Genomic DNA, 19,944 nt, shown 5'->3' on the forward strand with positions numbered 1-19,944 from the left:
CTTATAATCATTTTGTTACTTTAAATAACATATTAGATTTACAAAGCCAAGTATCTTAACTATTAAACAGATATTATTCTCAAATGAAATGATTAGAAAACGAAATGTTAGGGTAATTACGATTTTTAATCAGAAAATGGATATCTGTATCTACAATATTTATCATTTGTTCTGCATTTACAATACCAAAAAGATTGTTTTTCTGGTACAGGTATACATCTTCTGTTGAGATGAAACATTTTATATTTGTAAATTTATTACATCATCGATTGCAGTACATTCTGAGTTATCTTCTTTTGTTAGATTTAATTTAGCTTCGGTCAAACTTTCTTTTGCCTTGTCACTTGTCTGTGATGATAAGTCACCTCTTTGCAAAGGTATATGTTTACGTTCTATAATATTCATTTTTATAGCATCTTCTATTTCTAATGCCTCATCTACTATATTATCTTCATTCTTTGCCGTTTGCTTTATCGCGATTTGCGCATATCGATGCTCATTTTTATCGAAATTTAGCAACTTAGATGCATTAATTTTGTCAACTGTCTTTGTTACAATGACTTGTTCATTTTTATCATTTTGATGTACTGATTGAGAATTTCTCTTTGCAAGAATTATCTTGGTGTATTTAACAGTGGGTTGATTTGAACGAGTTTGTATTGTAGTTTTAGTTTTAGACAAAGTGGAAGTTTGAGGGTTTGTCTGTAGTATCACATGATTTAAATTTTGTACAGCTACATTAGGACATAGAACAGCTTGGGTACAAGGTGTTACAAATTTATTACTTTGTTGTAACTTATCTTGCTTGTTACTTATGAGAACAACTTTGGTATTACTGTTTAATTTAGGTATAGTCTTTTCGTGAATATCTACAGCCATTGTCTGAGATAAAGATGAACTTTTCTCAATAGAGTTTAAATTATCATCATCTTTTGCAAAAATTATTGGTATATCTAATATATTTCCCAATTCATCATCAATCTCGTTTACAAGAGAATTCTTCTGTACTGTTTGAGATTTATGAATTCTTTGTAAATTAGATGTATTGACTGTTATCTTTGGCATAGATTTGGTCGATTTTTGAGTAACTTTTAGTTTATTAGACAGTGGTAAAATAGTTCCTGAATTATGATTACTTAATGGTACTATTACGGATGAACAAGTAGGTTTAGTACTAAGGGAACTTTCAACCATGATTATATTTCCACATACTGCATTATGAGAAATATCATTGTTATTACAAGTTGTTACTTGTCGAGGTATTTGTGACATCTTGAATGTGTCCAAGGAATGAGTAGAACTGAGCATCAAATGTGAAGAGCTACTGGTTGTTGCCATGTCGTCCATCACTATAAAACACATATACATGTTTGAACAATTTTCTAAGATATAAATAAATTCAAATAATATTCATTGCGTTGTTATGAACATCGTGTAAAAATAAACGTCTTTTTTTCTACATGAGTTATGTAAATATATCTTTGAAACTGGTTATAATTATAACAAAAACCATGCATAAATCTATTATATGTGATAAAAAAATTTGGTTTATAAATTTTACTTTATCTATGTTGTTAAAAATAACATAGGTAATTGTAATTACATAATAAAAATCATAATAATTTATGTATTTTAAACCAAAAAGATTTTCAGACTATATTAATAATATTTAAATAATATTTTGTTTGACAATGTAAAAGATGTAATAAAAAAACATTAGATGATAAATGTAAGAAACAAAAGTTGTAATATCTTTAATTTCAAATTGTTTGGACACAGTTAATATCAAACAGGATTGGGGCGAGGAAACAAATAAATTCAAATCACATGGAAAAATATTTATTTAACACAAAATAAAAGATAGTAGTGATATATTTACAACATATTATTTTAGATGCTTCTAAATATAAACTTATATTAATTGTAAAATAATATAAATACATGCTACATTTGGACACATGTTACATCACATGCTAAACAAATACATACATTTACTGATGACTTAGTCTAATGACTTTTATATATAACAAAAATAATATATAAAGAATATTTTGTATATATACAATTGCAAAAGAGAATACAAACAAGCTAGAAATAAGAAAAAAGTTTTATGGCTAGAAAACATAAAATCTATTAGGTTTATTAACTATTTTAATTATTCTACAATAAAAAACATAATTAAAATTAAGTTTAAAATCCATTATTATTAATCTATACAGTCTCAAAAATATGAACAAAATGATTCTTTTACTTAGTGGATATATTTTCTATAAGAAACTTATTTTGTCATATTAATGATATTCATGCACAATACATTTTGTTTTTGCATGTATGAATATGATCCACATGGTTCCATATAAAGATGCATGTATATTTTGAAATCAAAACAGTAAATCATAAAAATATGTTAAATACTAAGAAATTTATTTGTTACTTAACATGTTATGCTTTGTTATTGTATTTATGTGTAATATCCTAATCTTTTTCGATCATGTTTAGTTTGAGATTTTAACAATCCAATATTGTTTCCACTTTTCACGTTTTTTATGTATGAATATATTAAATATATTTTAAATATATATGTTACAGCTGTATAATTTTTATATACATATATATACAAATTGTGTTACAAAATTTGGATAGTAGAATTAAGGCATTTTTAAGTTTAAAAAGTTATTTTATAAAATACGAGATTTCTACTATTCAACATCCCGAAATAATAATAATTTGGATCAACTTAATAATTTCCTTATTGTTGATGTACCTTTCGTTCGTAAAAGTCATATACATTCGATCAAGAAGTAAAAAACGATTACGGTGTAGGTAAATTATTTAATAGCTGATTAGATAATAATATTCTACCTTTTGGTATTATCGATGTAGTTGATGCTGTATTAGTTGCCACAGAATTGTTTGGTGTTAGTAAAATGCTGGAAGCGGCCGATATACGCGCAGACGATGAACTAGTAGTGAGTGTAAGAGAAGTTTTACCATTTTGTAAAATATTTGATAAAGTTCCATTTGATGTACCAATCGTAGATTTATTATGCATCGCTATAAAACAAAGGAAAATGTATATTATACAAAATATATGAGAACAAAAAGAAACAAAAAGTAATTTTTCATGTAAAATGTACCTGCTGCAGTTGAAGTATTCACTCTAATCTGATTTCCTGATGATGTTAAAACGTTAACAAGTTTTGTATCTCCATTTTTGTCAGGAATATTGAGATGCCTATAATTGTTTGATATTACTTTAGAAAAGCCTTTACCTGATGATACAATGGCTTTCATTTTTGGCATGTTCTGTAACTGTACATTCGTTGATACAATTTTAGGCACTTTAGTTGACGCAATCGAAGATTTAGGAATATTTTTTATTGTTGTAGATACACCTTGACCTGATGATGCTGGAGCTAAACGTATTGGTCCAATCGGTGCTAAACTTGCCAATGAGCCAATGTTTAATGTTATACCACCATTATCTGAACCCGAGTTTGGCTAAAAAATGCATATATTATTAGATGCTTCATCTTTAATAAAAATTAAGGTTGTAACTTACTTGTCCGGAAAGTCTAGATGTTATCAAGTGTTCCACAAAATGACTTTTCTGGTTACTAACAACTCGAGGTTTCCGTTTCACGCTCTGCACATGATTTGTATGTATTCCACTCACTGCGATTATATTCTGTTGCGTACTAAATGTTCCTACTCGGGAAATCGTAGCTGATTGTGTATTTTGTCCAATAGATATTACTGAAGAGATTGGTGTATTTGGTCGAGACTTTTTTATTGTAGGAGAATTTGGTTCACTTTCAACAGAGCTACTTGTTGAATTTCTTCGCTTCCGTGATTCTTTTCTGTTATTTTTATTTTCATAATTTGACAATGATGTTGATCTCAATGGTAGTGGATGTGGTTGCAAAAGAATAGTTCCCACAAAATCTCCAATTTCATCCAAGATACATCTATCTACCATGTTTTGTGTAATACCCTCTGATATCTTTTTAGCAGTAGAAATTCTTAAATGGTCATCAGCAGTTCCAACCACTACCAAACTTGTTTCAACCATCATTCTTTCTCTGAGATCCTCTATATCATCAGGTCTTACAAGTGTAGCATTTTGTCCAATAACAAACATAACTGGGCATCGAATATCCATTAATGTATCATCAGGTGTACCCCTTTTTCCTTCAACTGTAAGAAATGAAAATCCAAGACAAACAACTGCAGTTACATGTTCCATTTGTGCTACCTATAAATATCAAAAGATAATAGTGAATATCTCAAATCACATTAAAGTTTTCTAACTACTTCGAATTATACTGATGCATTACACATTATGTGTATATATGTACATATAAATGCTATACCTGACATGCAAGAGCAGCACCAGTATTAAATCCAACAAGAATAATTGGTCTACCAGGACAATCACTTCTAATATCCTGTATCTTAGTTCTAGTGGCTTGAAGTAATTGATCGATGCATACCATCATGGTCATTCTATTAGCTGCTAAACCTAAGTGTGTATGAACAGTAACAACCATTCCTAAAGCTCCTAATTGTGAAATCCATTTATGTTGCCTTGTAGACATACTAGATCCCACTCCGGAAGGAACTATTATTAAGATTGGATTTCCTGGTAATTTTTTCTGCAATAACAATAATTATCTATAAGTAGATATATATATGTAAAATATATTATAATAAATTATGCAATAAAATATACTTACAAGTCTATTACTATTTAAACTAGGAGTAATTGGATCCCATGTACGTTTAAGGAGTGATCCAAGTGTTTCCCATGTTATAGAACCTGTTTTTGCATTAATATTTGGTTGTATAGCAATCATTTTATCAATAAGTTGAGGAATTTTCAGTCTTAAAGATTGTAATATATCAAGATAAATCCCAAGATACTCTTGAGGAAGATGGTCAAACAATAAATTATGTAACCATTGTGCAAGTCTCCAATCCCACCCAACTGAAGCTAATGTTTCTCGAAACCTCCTTGCTGCTGTGTCAACTGATGTTCTTCGATAAATTGGTTCTATTGAACTGTTTACTTTAGCTAATCTTGTAAGTCTCTCTGAATTTAATATTTTAAGAACTTTGGCGAATATTCGATTTTGAACTGGTGTCCATAAAATTTTATCAAGCTTTTCTTCCCAATCTTCATTTTCATCAGGTCTAGCAAAATTTGCTAACCTTTGTAATTCATCCATTTGATGTCGAACTCTAGTAAAATCTATTGGTGGTACTAATGGCTCATTATTAATTTCTTCTATATTAATTTCTTCATCCTGAGCAACTTTTTCCCTAATATATAAAAAGTTGTAATGTAGTTTTATGTTTAATAATTATATTTATAATTTACATTTACATATATAATTTATTTTTATTACTTACGTTAATAAATTTTTCTTTGAGAAAAACAACTTTTTTATTGGCTTTACATAAACATTCTCTGGTTTCCAATTCCATGGACGTGCATAACAATGATCTTTTGCAAGCACATTAATTTCAGTTTCATAGCACCCAGCAAGCTGATGTAAATATGTAGTTAATCTACTAGGATTATCATCAAATGTATCACTGATGGGACTTGGAATTCTAGAAGTGTTTATTGATGTGGATGGCATTGTTAATGTTGAAGTTAACATTACTTATACTCAATATATTTATAATTATAATTAATTCTTTCAACAAATAACACTGTGATCATTTACAGTTTTCCTCACGTGGCTATCACTTCATATCTTGAATCTGTACCACAAAAATTAATAAGATTATTATATAATTAACAAATATGAATTATTTATAAGAGTTGAAACTACTTAACATTTTACATAACTATTTCTAACCCTTTGCGCTCGAAAGGCTATTCTCAGTCGCCACTGTGTTTTGTGTGGCAACTCCATTGGCAAGTGATAGACAACAGTCCCCATTTATGCTAGATTTCAACATCTCCAATTGTTGAAACAGCAGTATTGGTTTGTAAATAGGTTCCTTAGCTCTTTATGGTCTTTGTTAAAAAGTATAAAGTGTTACACTTTAAAATGGAAATAAAATATTTAATCCCAAATCCTTCTGTAACTATGGTTCTGACGTCTCTGATGTTAGTTTGGATTTGGCGATCATGGCAAAAGTATTATAATTTAGAAGCCCTAAAAAATGGCTTTCGTAAGTGAAATTAGCTTAAATGAAGATGAACTTGATTTTGAACTGTTGAAAAATAAGATCAATTGTATTCAAGAACACATCTTGGTGAATGCTTTATAAATTATCATACAAAAAAATACAGAAATTAATATTACAAAATCATATTTTCAAAGATGTAAGAATAGATTAATTATTAGAATATAATGTTTTTGTAAGTTAATTTGTATATAAAATCATTTTACGCTACCTGTAAGACACGCGTCATATATACGCTAAATCATCTGGAGTTGCTACTTCGTCCGACTGAAAAAGTCCTCGAACGCAAAGAGCTAATATATAACAATAATAAAAAAAATTGCTAAATGATATATACAAAAATTAAATTTCTGAATATAAAATTTATACATATATATAAATAATTGTTCCTATTACATAAATTATTTCTATGATGAAACTAACCTTTAAACTAGTTGTAATATCACAATAGTAATTATCTTGCAGTGATATACACCTCTGTTTCAAACAACAAAAAACGATGTACTGCGATTTAATACAAGATAATGGAAGAACACATGTGGAGCAAGGGCATTGTAAATGTATAGATAGGTACATACAGATGTATATTACATCAATTTTAGAATAATTATTTTATCGATACAATATGTTATTAAGCATTGATTTCCATGATATGTAATGTGACAAAATGCAAGAAATAAAAGAAATAAAATTAATAAGATTAAATGTAGATAGGTAGATACATAGAGTTCCAATTTATGTAATACATAATATTCAAAACAATGAATGTTCAGTGACATCTATGATGTGCTGACCAATCAATCTACAATTGTAAGGTTAAGCTAAATTTTTACGTTTTCTTAAAATTTCTTCAACGATTCCAAAAATAATTTTACAAACGGCCTATAGAAAAATAACGTATTTTACATGGAAAATATTCCAAAAAATTCAAGCATTCAATGTATAGTATAATATATTTTACAATAAAGTCCAATTTTCAACAAAGAAGCTTTCAATTTATAGCTACGCTACTATCATTACAAAAAAAAAAAATGATTACACCATAATATACATAGTACATAGCATATTGTACAGTGATATCAAATTGAATGTTAGTATTCAAATCGAAATAGTGTAGTTAAAGTTTAATGTTTTATATATTGGGATTGAAGTATTATACAGCGTTAACATATAATTTAAAAAAATTAATTAATGTCTTAAATTATCTGTAGACGATCGATTAATATTTACTTTTTAGAAAGAAGTGTCTCAGCTTCAATTCAATGTTGAAGGAGGTTGGCGATGAAACTGAATTGTTCATATATTTCCAGTGGAATTTCTGTAATAATTAAAAACATACACTTTTTTAGATAATTTTAAAACCAATGAGTATATAATAACAATTAATAATTTATTCTATTTAAATATACAACTGTATACATACACATTTGCATACTTGTATAATGAGTCATCTGAATTTGTGTAATTTACTATTTATTTGTATATATTTGTACAATATTTATACTGCATTCACTTTGAATTCATAATGGCTATAACACGTGGTAAAGATTTCTTAACAGAATATTGGTTTGACATATTATTGCGAATTGTCTTAGTGGGATTATTTATGTAAGTTAAATTTAGTCTACTATAGCAATATAGCGGTTATACATATAAATGTACTACTTTTTTATATGAACAGTGAATTAGAAAATGCAGAACCATTTACTAGGAAAATTCATGAAGATGAATTATGGTTGTATAAAAATCCAAGGACTGAATCATACGTTCCAACTACCATATTATGGGTAATATATTCTATATGAAACAGCATTATTATACATATTTTGAAATTACAGTTATATTTTATATAAATTAATTAATATATTTATTTTTAGCCTCTGGTTTTTATAATGCCTGCTATAGTAATCTTATTTGTCTTTTTGGTTTACAAAGACAAAACTGACATTTATCAAGCAGTATTATCTGTAACTTTAGCATTAGGATTTAATGGTGTCATTACAGATATTATAAAACTTGTTGTTGGTAAGAATTGTGAAATGTTGATTCTGTTTTGGAAGTATCATTATTCTTATAGATAATACCTTTTGCTAGGTCGCCCCAGACCAGATTTCTTTTGGAGATGTTTTCCTGATGGACAAACAAATCCAGATTTTAAATGTAATGGAAATCCAGTTCTTATAAAAGATGGAAAGAAATCATTTCCAAGTGGTCATTCCTCATGTATGTTAAAAGATAAAGTATAAACTATCAAGTTATATAAACTATATAGAAAACCTTAAATTTTATTGAAAAATCTATTTATTTTTCAGTTGCATTTGCAAGTTTTGGTTTCATTGCGCTGTATATAGCTGGTAAATTACATACATTTAGTTTAATGGGTAAAGGACAATCATGGAAATTATGTGCATTTGTATTACCAATTTGTATTGCTCTCTTAATTGCATTGAGTAGAACTTGTGATTATCATCATCACTGGCAAGGTAAGCATATTTATTTATTGCATCAATAAATAAATACTTTAATTCAAAAAATATTAGATGTGGTTGCAGGCTCAATAATAGGATACATTTTGGCATATATGTGTTATAGACACTATTATCCACCATTAGATTCACAGGTATGCCATAAACCATATGCTGCCCTTACTCATCAAGTTCAGTTGGAAAATGCAAGAAATAAAAGTGAACAAATCAAATGGATTTAATGAATAAGAAAATCTAAAGTATTAAAATTATTATAATAATTTAAATCACATAATAATTCTATGATTTTATTTTTTACTTGTTGATTTTTCCCTTTTATGAGTTATTTATAAATACGATAAGTAATATAAATATATATTTAAATTTATATTGTAAATATACACCTTGTATTATTTAAAAATTTCAATTTAATCAATAAAAAGGGACTTGTTCTAATGGAAATGAGGTTTATTTAAAACAGTTCGAAATAGTGTTTTTGAAATATGCGCGGGTATAACAGAGATGGATATATTGTGCATATGCGCCATTTTGGAAATTTTGCGTATGGTGCGCCATCAAGTTGATTTTAAGTTAAACAGAAGCAGTGATCAAGTCGGTAGTGTAAAATGGTGTTAGTGCTTCTCGCGAGCTTCTTATCTTGATGGTTGGCTGTGCATATATCTTGATGAATTTTGGAATTCATTTGGATATTTCGTACGTTTCTGAAGGAAATTAACATTAAATTTCGCATATTGTTCACGTATAGGATTTTAATACACATTTTCCATATAAATTAATCGTTATATCAGGTTTCTTGGATTTGTGAAGTGACATAGTTATTTACGAGCTGTTGTGTTGGTGAAATGTTGTCTCAACTTCCTGTACATGGCGAAGACTCATGAGCGTCGTCAGTCGTGTTGAATAGTCAAACGCTATTGTTCAAACGGTGTTTTATCCTTTTTACAAGAACTTTTTCCAGCCAAATTGATCCGGTTGTATCATCTGAATCAATTATATTGTGCCAGTTGTGTGTGAAAATGATGAACATGGAAACGGATGAGATTATCGAAGACACAAACACGAATCTTCAGGTACGCAACACATAGTAGTATTTTTGACCTGAAACCTACCGCCATCTTATGTTTCCTTATGATCGAGAAATTCACTAATATTTTATGATCGACCGTTATTTTCTGCAAAGCTTATATCTGTTAATATGCACTTCCCAAAGAAAATTATTAATTGTAGAAATATCTTATGTATCGAGAGGTTATAGAATACGATTGTGTGCTGTCATATATGATCGTGGTTATTTCTCTAAACTCTTTTATATCAAGATATTTATGTACATCTAATGACAGTTACCTTATTATCTTGACGGAAATTAAGATTGCATCACTTTTAATTTCTTTTATTTGATCAAATCAATACTAGTATATATTATGTTATTTGCAGAATATTACAAATATTTAGATTTGATTAGAATCGCAGATATATCTTAAACAATATGATTCGAAATATTTATATATTCTTACAAGAATCATAACAAAATATAAATTATACTTACTATGCCATCGTATGATTATTATTAAATTTTTACTATAAATATTTCAATATTTATTCATATATTCGATTCATATTACTACTTTTGTTTAAACATACCTTTTCTTAAATTTTTTATTTTTGTAAATTTCTAACATAAAATAAGAATATTTACAGCATAAAATGTAATGATTTTATTTTCAGATTATTAGAAAATCGTAATATTAACTTGTTATTTACTAATTTATTTTTTAATTTGTTATGTTATTGTACAGTTGCTACATATATTTGATCGAAAAATTATTAGTTAGTTACTATTGAACTAGCATAAACTTGACCGGACACGATCGTCTTCGTTGTCAGAACAAAGGATAGATCGTTTAAACATAATCCTAATCTCCAAGCTTTGCAGAGTGGAAACAACTTACTACATGATCAATGTTTTAACTCCCTTTTTACTTTTTCTCTCTTGTTTCTTCTCTTTTACAATCTTTATTTTTTTTTAGCTCCCCTTTTTAAATTTTGTGCTAAGTTGCATTACTCTCATTGTAACAGTATTGTAAACAATTGAGTAGAATCTACAGTTTAATTCCCTTAAATTTATTTCTTTATACGAGTTTGCAATCGTTATAAAAATTAATGATTAATATTTATTGTCCATTTTTGTCATTTAATGTTACAGTGATATTGATTTGTATGTACAATTGGATATAAGCCAAAACTCTTTAACTGCTGGAGTAATTTAAAAAAAATTTGTTGCTCTAAAATTTGTACAGTGATCATATAGAAATTCTGTTTGATACGCGTTATTTGTTACGATAATGATTAATTATCTTCAAGATAAAATATAGAATGATTAGTTTATAGACGAATACAAAGATTTAACGATCTATCCATATATTGTGTTTAAGTTAAACTATAACACGTGTACATCGAGGAGACCGCCAGAGAGAAAGAGGAATCGATTGCAATCCTTGCGTCAGATCTTGTGAATTTATGTAGTATCGTTTTTATCAATACATCTTTTACTCTGTATATAGATACAAATATAGGGCTGTATAAGACTGTATATATATACAAAAATATATAATTTTTTCCTATATATTTCACATTTACATAATTTTTAATAGAGTTTATATTGATAGAAAAAAACATACATGAGTATATTTGTATTATAATTAGAGTTATATTTATCAATATCTTATTAAAGTATGTCTGTCGTTGGCCAATGTAAATGAACTTTATATTGTGTTGTCAAGTTATAAGTACGTGACTTGCCGAAAAAAAGTATTACTCTTCTATTTAGTGCTAGTGACTCATCATTCCGGTTTCACTCGTTACTACATTACCATGCGCATTTTTAATTTTCTTTATCGTTTTATTCTCATCCAAATGTGTATAAAAAAAATAAAAGGTAATAACTACTTAAGATTAACGAGAAAGTGATGCATCGCGATTATCAATTTGCGATCTTTATAAAATTTTATAAACTCAAAGAGACGTGAATTTTTGTACATTTTATTCTAGAAACTTATTGTTCTTAGAACTTTCCTTTGTTTTATATTTATGGAGACAAAAAAGTGTTTTGAAATTTAATGCCGTAAGTATTCATAATCAAGGACAACAGGAAATTTCGAAACGTTCCCGTGGCTCATTGTTACATGCTTCGAAATGTACATTATTTTTCATGGGTTTTTTACACTAATAAACTTTATGTTTCTATTGATAGATGCGTCTCACTTTCACGTTTAAGGATACTTTTCTAATCATATGTGCATACACGTAAATCTATGTCATGCATCGATTTCAACATTCCTATGATATTTATTATTGATAAACAATAAAAAACAAAGCACTAAAAACCACAAGGTGTACGAACATCTTTCCCCACAATTCGTTCTTGATTGTCTTTTATTTATAATCTGGCGCATAAGCGAATGCCAGTGATAATAAGCTAGATAGTATTTCGAAGAACTACCGACTAATATGATTTGCTGTTATCGATATCAGAATATTATTTTTTATCCTATATACGACCGTATCCATCTGTAATAAAAACCAATAAAGAATGCTTTATCAGCATTCCAGTACAGTAGGTATTAGTATTAATTTCTTTATGAAAATTTTAAATTTATTATAATATTTGTATTATACATTTACTTAGAAGTTTTCGCGTTTTGCGTGACTACTTGCTAAAATGGAGAGAACACGTAAGGGGTACGAAGACAAAGAGATACAAAGAGCATAGATTCGACACGAGTTCGCGATCCCGTTATACTGGAACACCGTACTGAGAAACATTTTCAGATGATCGAGGTGTACTCCTCGGTCGCCAGGACTCTTCAATGTTGCTATGCTACCTTTTACAGTCGAGTGATCATGAGATTTCAAATCGAAGAATCATACTATGCACAATACACATATGTATATTTATATATGTAATGATATATATATAATTATGCATTTTATAGAGTTTCGTGTGTTGGTCTTCATAAAAAGACACATTGATGGATGTTTTATTTTTATCATTGAAGAAATGTGAAAAATCAAACTTCAGTTTCTGGTGAATGATATTACGGGGATACATCATCTTGAGGCATTTAAAAATAATTTAAGATTGCGAATTCTTTTTATAAGTAATTAAAAAGTGAAAAATTCAGATTCTTGTGGATGATACAAATCTAGTGTTTAATTTTAGTTTGTAATTTTTTTTAAAGAAATCTGTTGCAAAATGGTGAAGTTATTTGTCATATTCGAGACCTCTTCTGCTAGAACGTTGATGGCTAGCCATCACTTCGGGGGAAACAAGAACATTTAAAATAAAAAATAATAAAGATAAATTCTTTAATTTTTTCAGTCAGCTATTGGTTCATATTGGTTTGAATTATATTTTCTTGTGGGAGACAAAAGATTGACTTGATTATCTTATTTCTTTTGCTTTGTGAAACTATTTTGCATGACAGGATTTGCCTATTCATCTCTGTAACTTCATCAGGAGCTTTAATTTTGATAAATCATTTTGGCACAATAGTTTACGTGTTTGAAATTTGAAGAAACTTAAAACAAAAAAGGAAGTTTCCTTTTCTTGAAACTGTTAGAGTGATTTATGCCCTTAAAGGTAATGAGAGATGATATATTTCTTGACTATTGTCATTACGATGTTGCAAACGTGTTTCAATCGTTTGAATTTTCAAGTATAAACTTCTATTGCGAAATATTTAATAAGATATGCGTCTATTATGAGTTTTCGCTTCCAGAAGTAAATGGCAAGCGTTAACAAGTAGGCCGGACACGAAATATTGGATTAGTGCAGGTCACGGTCCGTTGATACAATTTTCTTTATACAAATCGTTCGCTAATACGAATTAAGTAGCAAGCTATTTTCTTTTCTCCTCTTTTCTTCTAATTATAAATTTTATTACAAATTTCAAATATTGCAATTAATTATTTAAATCAAGGAAAATAACAGTATTACTGTTCCGTATTTTGCTACAAATAATTGTGTATTTAGTTAATAATTTTTAAATATTTTATTTGCGATTTTATTTTAAAGCATGATCAGCAATAAATTATATTTATAGAAAGTACCGTGATTCAAAAAGGACAAATTGCATGTTCGAACGTCAATTTCTGTGAGCGTTTAATATTGTTTTGTATAGTATAGTCTATCTGAGGTCAAGAACCTGATACCACATTCTATCTTAAAATACATGTGTCACCTAATAGTTTTGCTACTGTTTTATATAATACTTATAACTATTACGATTTAATTGTATTATGTATTAAACAGTTTTTAAATACACAATAAAAAATATATCTGAGTATCTTTATATGCATCCCTTAAAGTATATAATATTTACAGTATAATTGATCAAGGTATATCTTTGCATTGTTATCAAATTTGAATTAAATTTAAATAAAATAATGTTTTAAAAGTATACCTGTTCAATTAGGAAAATCTTTATAATGTGTACAATTTTTATAATGTTTTTACAGTATCCAATAACAATACTTTATGACCCTACTCGCAAGAAAGAACTGCCATCTGGGGTATCTGCACAATATAGGCAAGAAAAGGAAACTTGTATGAAACTCTTTGAGAAGTGGAGTGAACCCGAACAAGTTAACTTTGTTGAACAATTGTTAACAAGAATGTGTCATTATCAGCATGGTCACATCAATGCATATCTGAAACCAATGTTACAGAGAGATTTTATTTCTCTACTACCAAGTGAGTATTTCTGTCGAGATATTTTTATTTACATGTTGGAATATATATATATATATATATATAAATTTATATATTTTATATTATATAATTATTATATTTTTTTATAATTATTATATTTTGTATAATTATATATTTATTTATTATATATATATAAATTAGATCTTTTATAACTTATATTTCTGTTATCAGAAAAAGGATTGGACCATGTGGCAGAAAGTATTCTTTCATATCTAGATGCTGATTCATTAATTGCTGCTGAATTAGTATGTAAAGAATGGCTCAGAGTAATTAGTGAAGGAATGCTTTGGAAGAAATTAATTGAATGTAAAGTTCGGACTGATTCAATATGGAGAGGTCTTGCAGAAAGGAGAGGATGGTTAGTTAATACATTCTATGAAATCTAATTCTGTGGTATCTGTTTATTTATTAATGTTTTTAGGATTCAGTATTTGTTCAAACCAAGGCCGGGGGAAAGTCACCCAAATCACAATTTCTATAGATCTCTTTATCCCAAAATAGTTAAAGATATTGATAGTATAGATAACAATTGGAGAATGGGAAGATTTAATCTTCAACGAATAAATTGTAGAAGTGAAAATTCGAAAGGTGTTTACTGTTTACAATATGATGATCAAAAAATTGTCTCTGGTCTTAGAGACAATACAATTAAAATCTGGAACAGAAATACACTACAGTGCAATAAAGTGTTAACAGGACACACTGGTTCTGTTTTATGTTTACAGTATGATGACAAAGCAATAATATCTGGTTCCTCTGATAGCACTGTAAGAGTTTGGGATGCTAATACTGGAGAAATGGTTAATACATTGATACACCATTGTGAGGCAGTTCTACATCTCAGATTTAATAATGGCATGATGGTCACTTGTTCAAAGGTCAATAAACTTTTTATATATTTAGCTTATATTTTAATACATTATATTTCTATATTAAATTAATAAATTTTTATATCTCATAAATTGTAAAAAATAACTATTTGTTAATTGTATTTAGGATCGTTCAATTGCTGTATGGGATATGACATCACAAACGGAAATTGCATTAAGAAGGGTATTAGTGGGGCATAGGGCAGCAGTAAATGTTGTTGATTTTGATGAAAAATATATTGTTTCTGCTAGTGGTGATAGGACTATTAAAGTATGGAAAACATCTACTTGCGAATTTGTGCGAACATTAAATGGACATAAACGGGGTATAGCGTGTTTGCAATATAAGGATTGCTTAGTAGTTAGTGGTAGCAGTGATAATACAATCAGATTATGGGATATTGAATGTGGTGCGTGCTTACGCGTCCTAGAAGGACATGACGAATTGGTCAGATGTATTAGATTTGATAGCAAGCACATAGTTAGTGGAGCTTATGATGGGTGAGTAAAAAAATTTTTTAAATTGTATGTTATATTGTCTTTTATAGTATTACAATAACATGTTTATTGTTTTATATTATAGAAAAATTAAAGTATGGGATTTGGTGGCTGCACTAGATCCACGTGCTCTAACTAACTCGCTTTGTATACGTACATTAGTGGTGAGATATTTTACACACTTTATTTTATTCTGTTCTATAAAAAGGCTTTAATAGTAATAAGTTATATCTGCAATATAGGAACACACAGGTCGTGTATTTCGTCTTCAGTTCGATGAGTTCCAGATAGTATCGTCGTCACACGATGATACAATATTAATATGGGATTTTCTGAATTTTAATTCATCAAATGGATCTGTATCATCTTGTGGGCCTGCAGCAATAAATGCATCAGGTGTGAATCAATCTGATACTAGATCTCCATCTCGTAAGTACGATGAGAAAGATCTTTGTTCCATATACTTGATATTTTCTAACGTTATGAATTATTTTTATAGCATTTGAGTGACGCATCCCTATGAATATTCCTTCATTGTGATATAATTGTAAGTTTAATATACTGTTTAAGATAGAAGATAAACTCATATATGCATATATAAACTTGTGTTCCATTCTTTTTCGTAATTATAAAATATTTCTTGCTTGTTACTATACTTTGTAGAGTTATGTTAGATTCGTATGTTTGTTTCAGACAAGTGATTAGTGAGTGAGTTCAATGTGTTCACGGTAGTGTACGCAGAAAATGAAGAATCAGTGTCCAGTGTGAACAGCGCCTAGAAAAAAAAGAAAATCTCAGCAAAACACGGTCATTGATTTTGGTTTATTATTTGCTGTGAAAAGCAAAAGAAATTCTCTCAATAATAGGATATATATGGGGTGACACATAAAACTACGAATTAATTTATATGCGCTTGACGCACTGCGTTTAGTAACGAACAGTATAATTAAAAATCACATAAATACATCCCATGGATGTAAACAATTGTTTGCTTTGGCCATATTTGGAATTCTTCTACGCTCTATGACATGATAGAAGTTGACCACTTTCCTACTACTATGAAAAAAAGACTTACGATACGTAAAGAAAATGAAAATGTTTTTAGGCTGGATACACTTAATAAGATGGTAGCTGTATTATAGTAAATTAATAATTTCTTTTTTTTTAATGTAATTAATTTATAGTAAGGAGATTGTAAAATGTCGTTTGATTGGAGTACTTATCTGGTGTGAATGTGGACATTCAAGTCTTGGTATGTGGAAGGATTATTATAACTATCATATTTCATTACCTTTTAAATCTAGCTAATGTGAATTACTATACCCATGTTTAGTATTATAGATGTACAGCCGTTAATCGAAGACATAGTAGTTTCCATGGACATTAATTTTATGAAATTTATATTATATATTGAAAAGTAAATGGAAAGCTAATAACCTCTGCACAGTCATTGATATAAAATACCATTTGCATTTAAAATATAAAGTTTCATTATACCGAGATGTAAATATTGATTCATAAAAAAGCAATATAGTGACTCTGAGGTAATCTTAGCTGCTGTGAAGAAATTATTGTGTTTTGACTAATGATCTCGGATCATATGTTTCAACTTTTGTTTAAGCTACATCACATTTTCAATTATAAGTTATAAGTGTGCTCTGAACAATATTATATGAGTTAAAATATAATTGTCATTTTCGAGATTTTATAAATGCTATCAACGACATTATTTTTATTCCTATGGTAGTAGTAGCACTAAGAAAAATATGTTTACTTCTTGATATATTGAATAATAGAATAAACATGATATCTTCTCAAATTTTTCACGAAATAGTAATATATATATAAATATATATACATATATATTTCAGTAAATATTGCGACAGTGATTCGATATTTTGACCACATTGAACAATTCAAAGCCAAGCTTACAAATATGTAATCCTTGATATTAATTTCAATACATATATTTTAAATTTTATACAACATAGATTTTGCATGAGAATTAAATTGTGAATATGTGCTTAAAAGAAGAAAAAAGAAAGGAATTAAATATCACAGATAAAATATGTCAAGTTACTTGACTTTTGCATTACATAAGTAACAGATAGTGTATTTAGTAGTACTTGTACATTATTCTAATATTATACAAATTTTTACATTAAAAGTAAAAAATATTATGCAAAATTATGAACTGCATGTAGTCAAATCGGGTACAAAGAATTGTGATTTTTAAGCTAAAATGGTGGCATGAAAATTTTTCTATAACTTTATGGTATGTATATATGGGACTCCAGTGCAAACATTACTTTTGTAGTATGCAGCATCTTCTCAATTCATAAAATTTAATGAAAAACATAGTGCATAATAGAGAAAAATAGTGTAGCTGTGACAGTTATTAAGATAATCTCTTTGTAAGCACATACTTCATTATATTACAGCTATCTAAATACGTACATATATAGGTAGTATTAATTATATATTGCTGTTTCTTGGATTCCACTTTGGAATGTAAAAATATAAGTATATATATTTTTTATTTAGATTGGGGTCTTAAAATACTTCGGTGAATCCAATATGTAAAATTTCTTTATACAAAAAATTGTTTATTTCATAGTAATTATGATAATTATTTAGAGATAGAAAATACAAAACCCTGAGATATTTAATTTCTAAAAGTTTCGTAAAGAGCGACAATGTGTCTTATACATAATTTAGTTTTGATCATAACGTAAATGTTACATTTGTTCAAAATAATATTATGACAAGAAGTATCTTTAAGAAAACATTGTGATGTTTATTGTTAATATTAACATAAAGTTTCATGTATGAAATTAATTACACAAGAATAATATGAAGGCTGTGGAAAAGCTATACTTGAAATACAATACCTATGCAAGAAGATGCAATTTTAATGGAAACAGTATCCATCACTATCCCTTAAATTTAACGTACTTTTGTCAAAATCAGATTGTGATTAATAGAAAATTTATTTTGAAATGTCATATTTTTTATAAACATATTGAAGCTGTAATCCTTTTGAATTTAAACGTACAAAGTTTACTGGAAAAATATGTACTATGCTAGTATTAATGATCAAAGCTATTATATATTGATAAAATTAATATTTGCATTACAGATTTAGGTAACATTTTCAATATTTATGATCGATCTGTTACCTGCTTTTAATTATTTTCCGTTAAAACTAGTATTTCACGATACAGTTCCTGATAAATTTTGTCAGATTATTATGACTTACATTATTCCAGATTTGAATACATTATATATATATATATATATATATATATATATATATATATATATATATATATAATATTACAGGTTTTTACCTACAAAATTACGAGAGAAGGTATTTCATATATATTTGAAGTTAATATATTAATTTTGTGTGTAACAGCACGAAATAACGCATCGCTTTACAATAACTCGCTTTACAGAGATAAAGTTTTACAAAATTTTATGAACATTTAGAAATTACTTTGGCAAGAAAAGGCCCCAATCTGAATATTATATTTTCATTTTATTATTTATGCATTATGTATCGTCATAACACAATGCTACATAGTATACAAAAATAGTCAATCATAAATCATCATTAACTCACTTTTTATCCAATCCCAATTGTTTCTTATTTTATGTCATTATACTATTGCAAAAAACTCAAGCTAAAACAAAAAATATATAACACAATTATCAAATTATTTATGTATAATTTTGTTAAAAAAGGAACAACGATATCTATTTTATTATACATCTTCCTATTATTTGAAATATTGGAAAGTTGTTCAAAAAATTATTTAGTTTCAAGAAGTGCATTATATCACTTAATATATTTCATGTTTTGTCATTTTTAATTTTATAATAATTCTTGCAAATTGTAAATTTTTATTTTTGTAATGAACGTTTTATAAAAATTATTAAAAAAATTATTTATGAGATACATATATCCAAAAAATAAAACACTAGAAATCTTTTATAACTATATATTAAAAAGCTCCATAAAATTATTGTTTATTACAGCATCTTTTATTTGAAAAAATATACGCTTGTATTTTGTTTTTCATCGAAAATTTTGTTTAGATTTCGCGCGAAATAACTA

The 19,944-nt window shown here is 27.7% G+C and overlaps 3 protein-coding genes and 1 long non-coding RNA gene across 10 annotated transcripts; 3 read left to right on the forward strand and 1 right to left on the reverse strand.

Annotated features, from left to right (window-relative positions):
- Positions 1–107: 107 nt before the first annotated feature.
- Positions 108–6,763, reverse strand: LOC126924164 (KAT8 regulatory NSL complex subunit 3). Of its 3 annotated transcripts, none has more exons than XM_050738356.1 (10): positions 6,625–6,763; positions 6,413–6,494; positions 5,858–6,170; positions 5,413–5,769; positions 4,737–5,322; positions 4,374–4,655; positions 3,563–4,255; positions 3,138–3,501; positions 2,863–3,054; positions 108–1,349 (listed from the first exon to the last, which is right to left on the reverse strand). In XM_050738356.1, the coding sequence occupies exons 4-10, from the start codon at positions 5,664–5,666 to the stop codon at positions 241–243; spliced, it is 3,480 nt and encodes a 1,159-aa protein (XP_050594313.1). In that variant the 5' UTR covers positions 5,667–5,769; positions 5,858–6,170; positions 6,413–6,494; positions 6,625–6,763; the 3' UTR covers positions 108–240. The 3 variants fall into 3 exon arrangements, with proteins under 3 accessions (XP_050594313.1, XP_050594312.1, XP_050594314.1); XM_050738355.1 differs by having other exon boundaries at positions 5,846–6,170; XM_050738357.1 differs by lacking the exons at positions 5,858–6,170; positions 6,413–6,494 and having other exon boundaries at positions 6,625–6,761.
- On the forward strand, positions 6,642–9,128 carry LOC126924186 (phospholipid phosphatase 5). 4 transcript variants are annotated; one of them, XM_050738421.1, is made up of 7 exons: positions 7,047–7,291; positions 7,439–7,809; positions 7,883–7,988; positions 8,079–8,226; positions 8,296–8,424; positions 8,514–8,684; positions 8,742–9,128. In XM_050738421.1, exons 2-7 carry the CDS (start codon positions 7,727–7,729, stop codon positions 8,906–8,908), a joined length of 804 nt encoding a protein of 267 aa, XP_050594378.1. In that variant the 5' UTR covers positions 7,047–7,291; positions 7,439–7,726; the 3' UTR covers positions 8,909–9,128. The 4 variants fall into 4 exon arrangements, with proteins under 4 accessions (XP_050594379.1, XP_050594378.1, XP_050594377.1 ...); XM_050738422.1 differs by lacking the exons at positions 7,047–7,291; positions 7,439–7,809 and adding an exon at positions 6,642–6,771; XM_050738420.1 differs by having other exon boundaries at positions 7,047–7,809.
- A 105-nt stretch (positions 9,129–9,233) lies between these two features.
- LOC126924173 (beta-TrCP) lies at positions 9,234–18,726 on the forward strand. Of its 2 annotated transcripts, none has more exons than XM_050738385.1 (9): positions 9,234–9,757; positions 14,205–14,439; positions 14,629–14,815; positions 14,879–15,335; positions 15,454–15,827; positions 15,910–15,988; positions 16,067–16,253; positions 16,324–16,371; positions 16,518–18,726. In XM_050738385.1, the coding sequence occupies exons 1-8, from the start codon at positions 9,704–9,706 to the stop codon at positions 16,332–16,334; spliced, it is 1,584 nt and encodes a 527-aa protein (XP_050594342.1). In that variant the 5' UTR covers positions 9,234–9,703; the 3' UTR covers positions 16,335–16,371; positions 16,518–18,726. The 2 variants fall into 2 exon arrangements, with proteins under 2 accessions (XP_050594342.1, XP_050594343.1); XM_050738386.1 differs by having other exon boundaries at positions 16,067–16,220.
- Positions 9,764–14,022, forward strand: LOC126924211 (uncharacterized). The gene is made up of 2 exons (XR_007713455.1): positions 9,764–12,300; positions 12,373–14,022. It is a non-coding gene; the product is annotated as an uncharacterized LOC126924211 (long non-coding RNA).
- Positions 18,727–19,944: the final 1,218 nt, after the last annotated feature.

Source organism: Bombus affinis, chromosome 14 (assembly GCF_024516045.1).
Source record: "Bombus affinis isolate iyBomAffi1 chromosome 14, iyBomAffi1.2, whole genome shotgun sequence".
NCBI lineage: Eukaryota > Metazoa > Arthropoda > Insecta > Hymenoptera > Apidae > Bombus > Bombus affinis.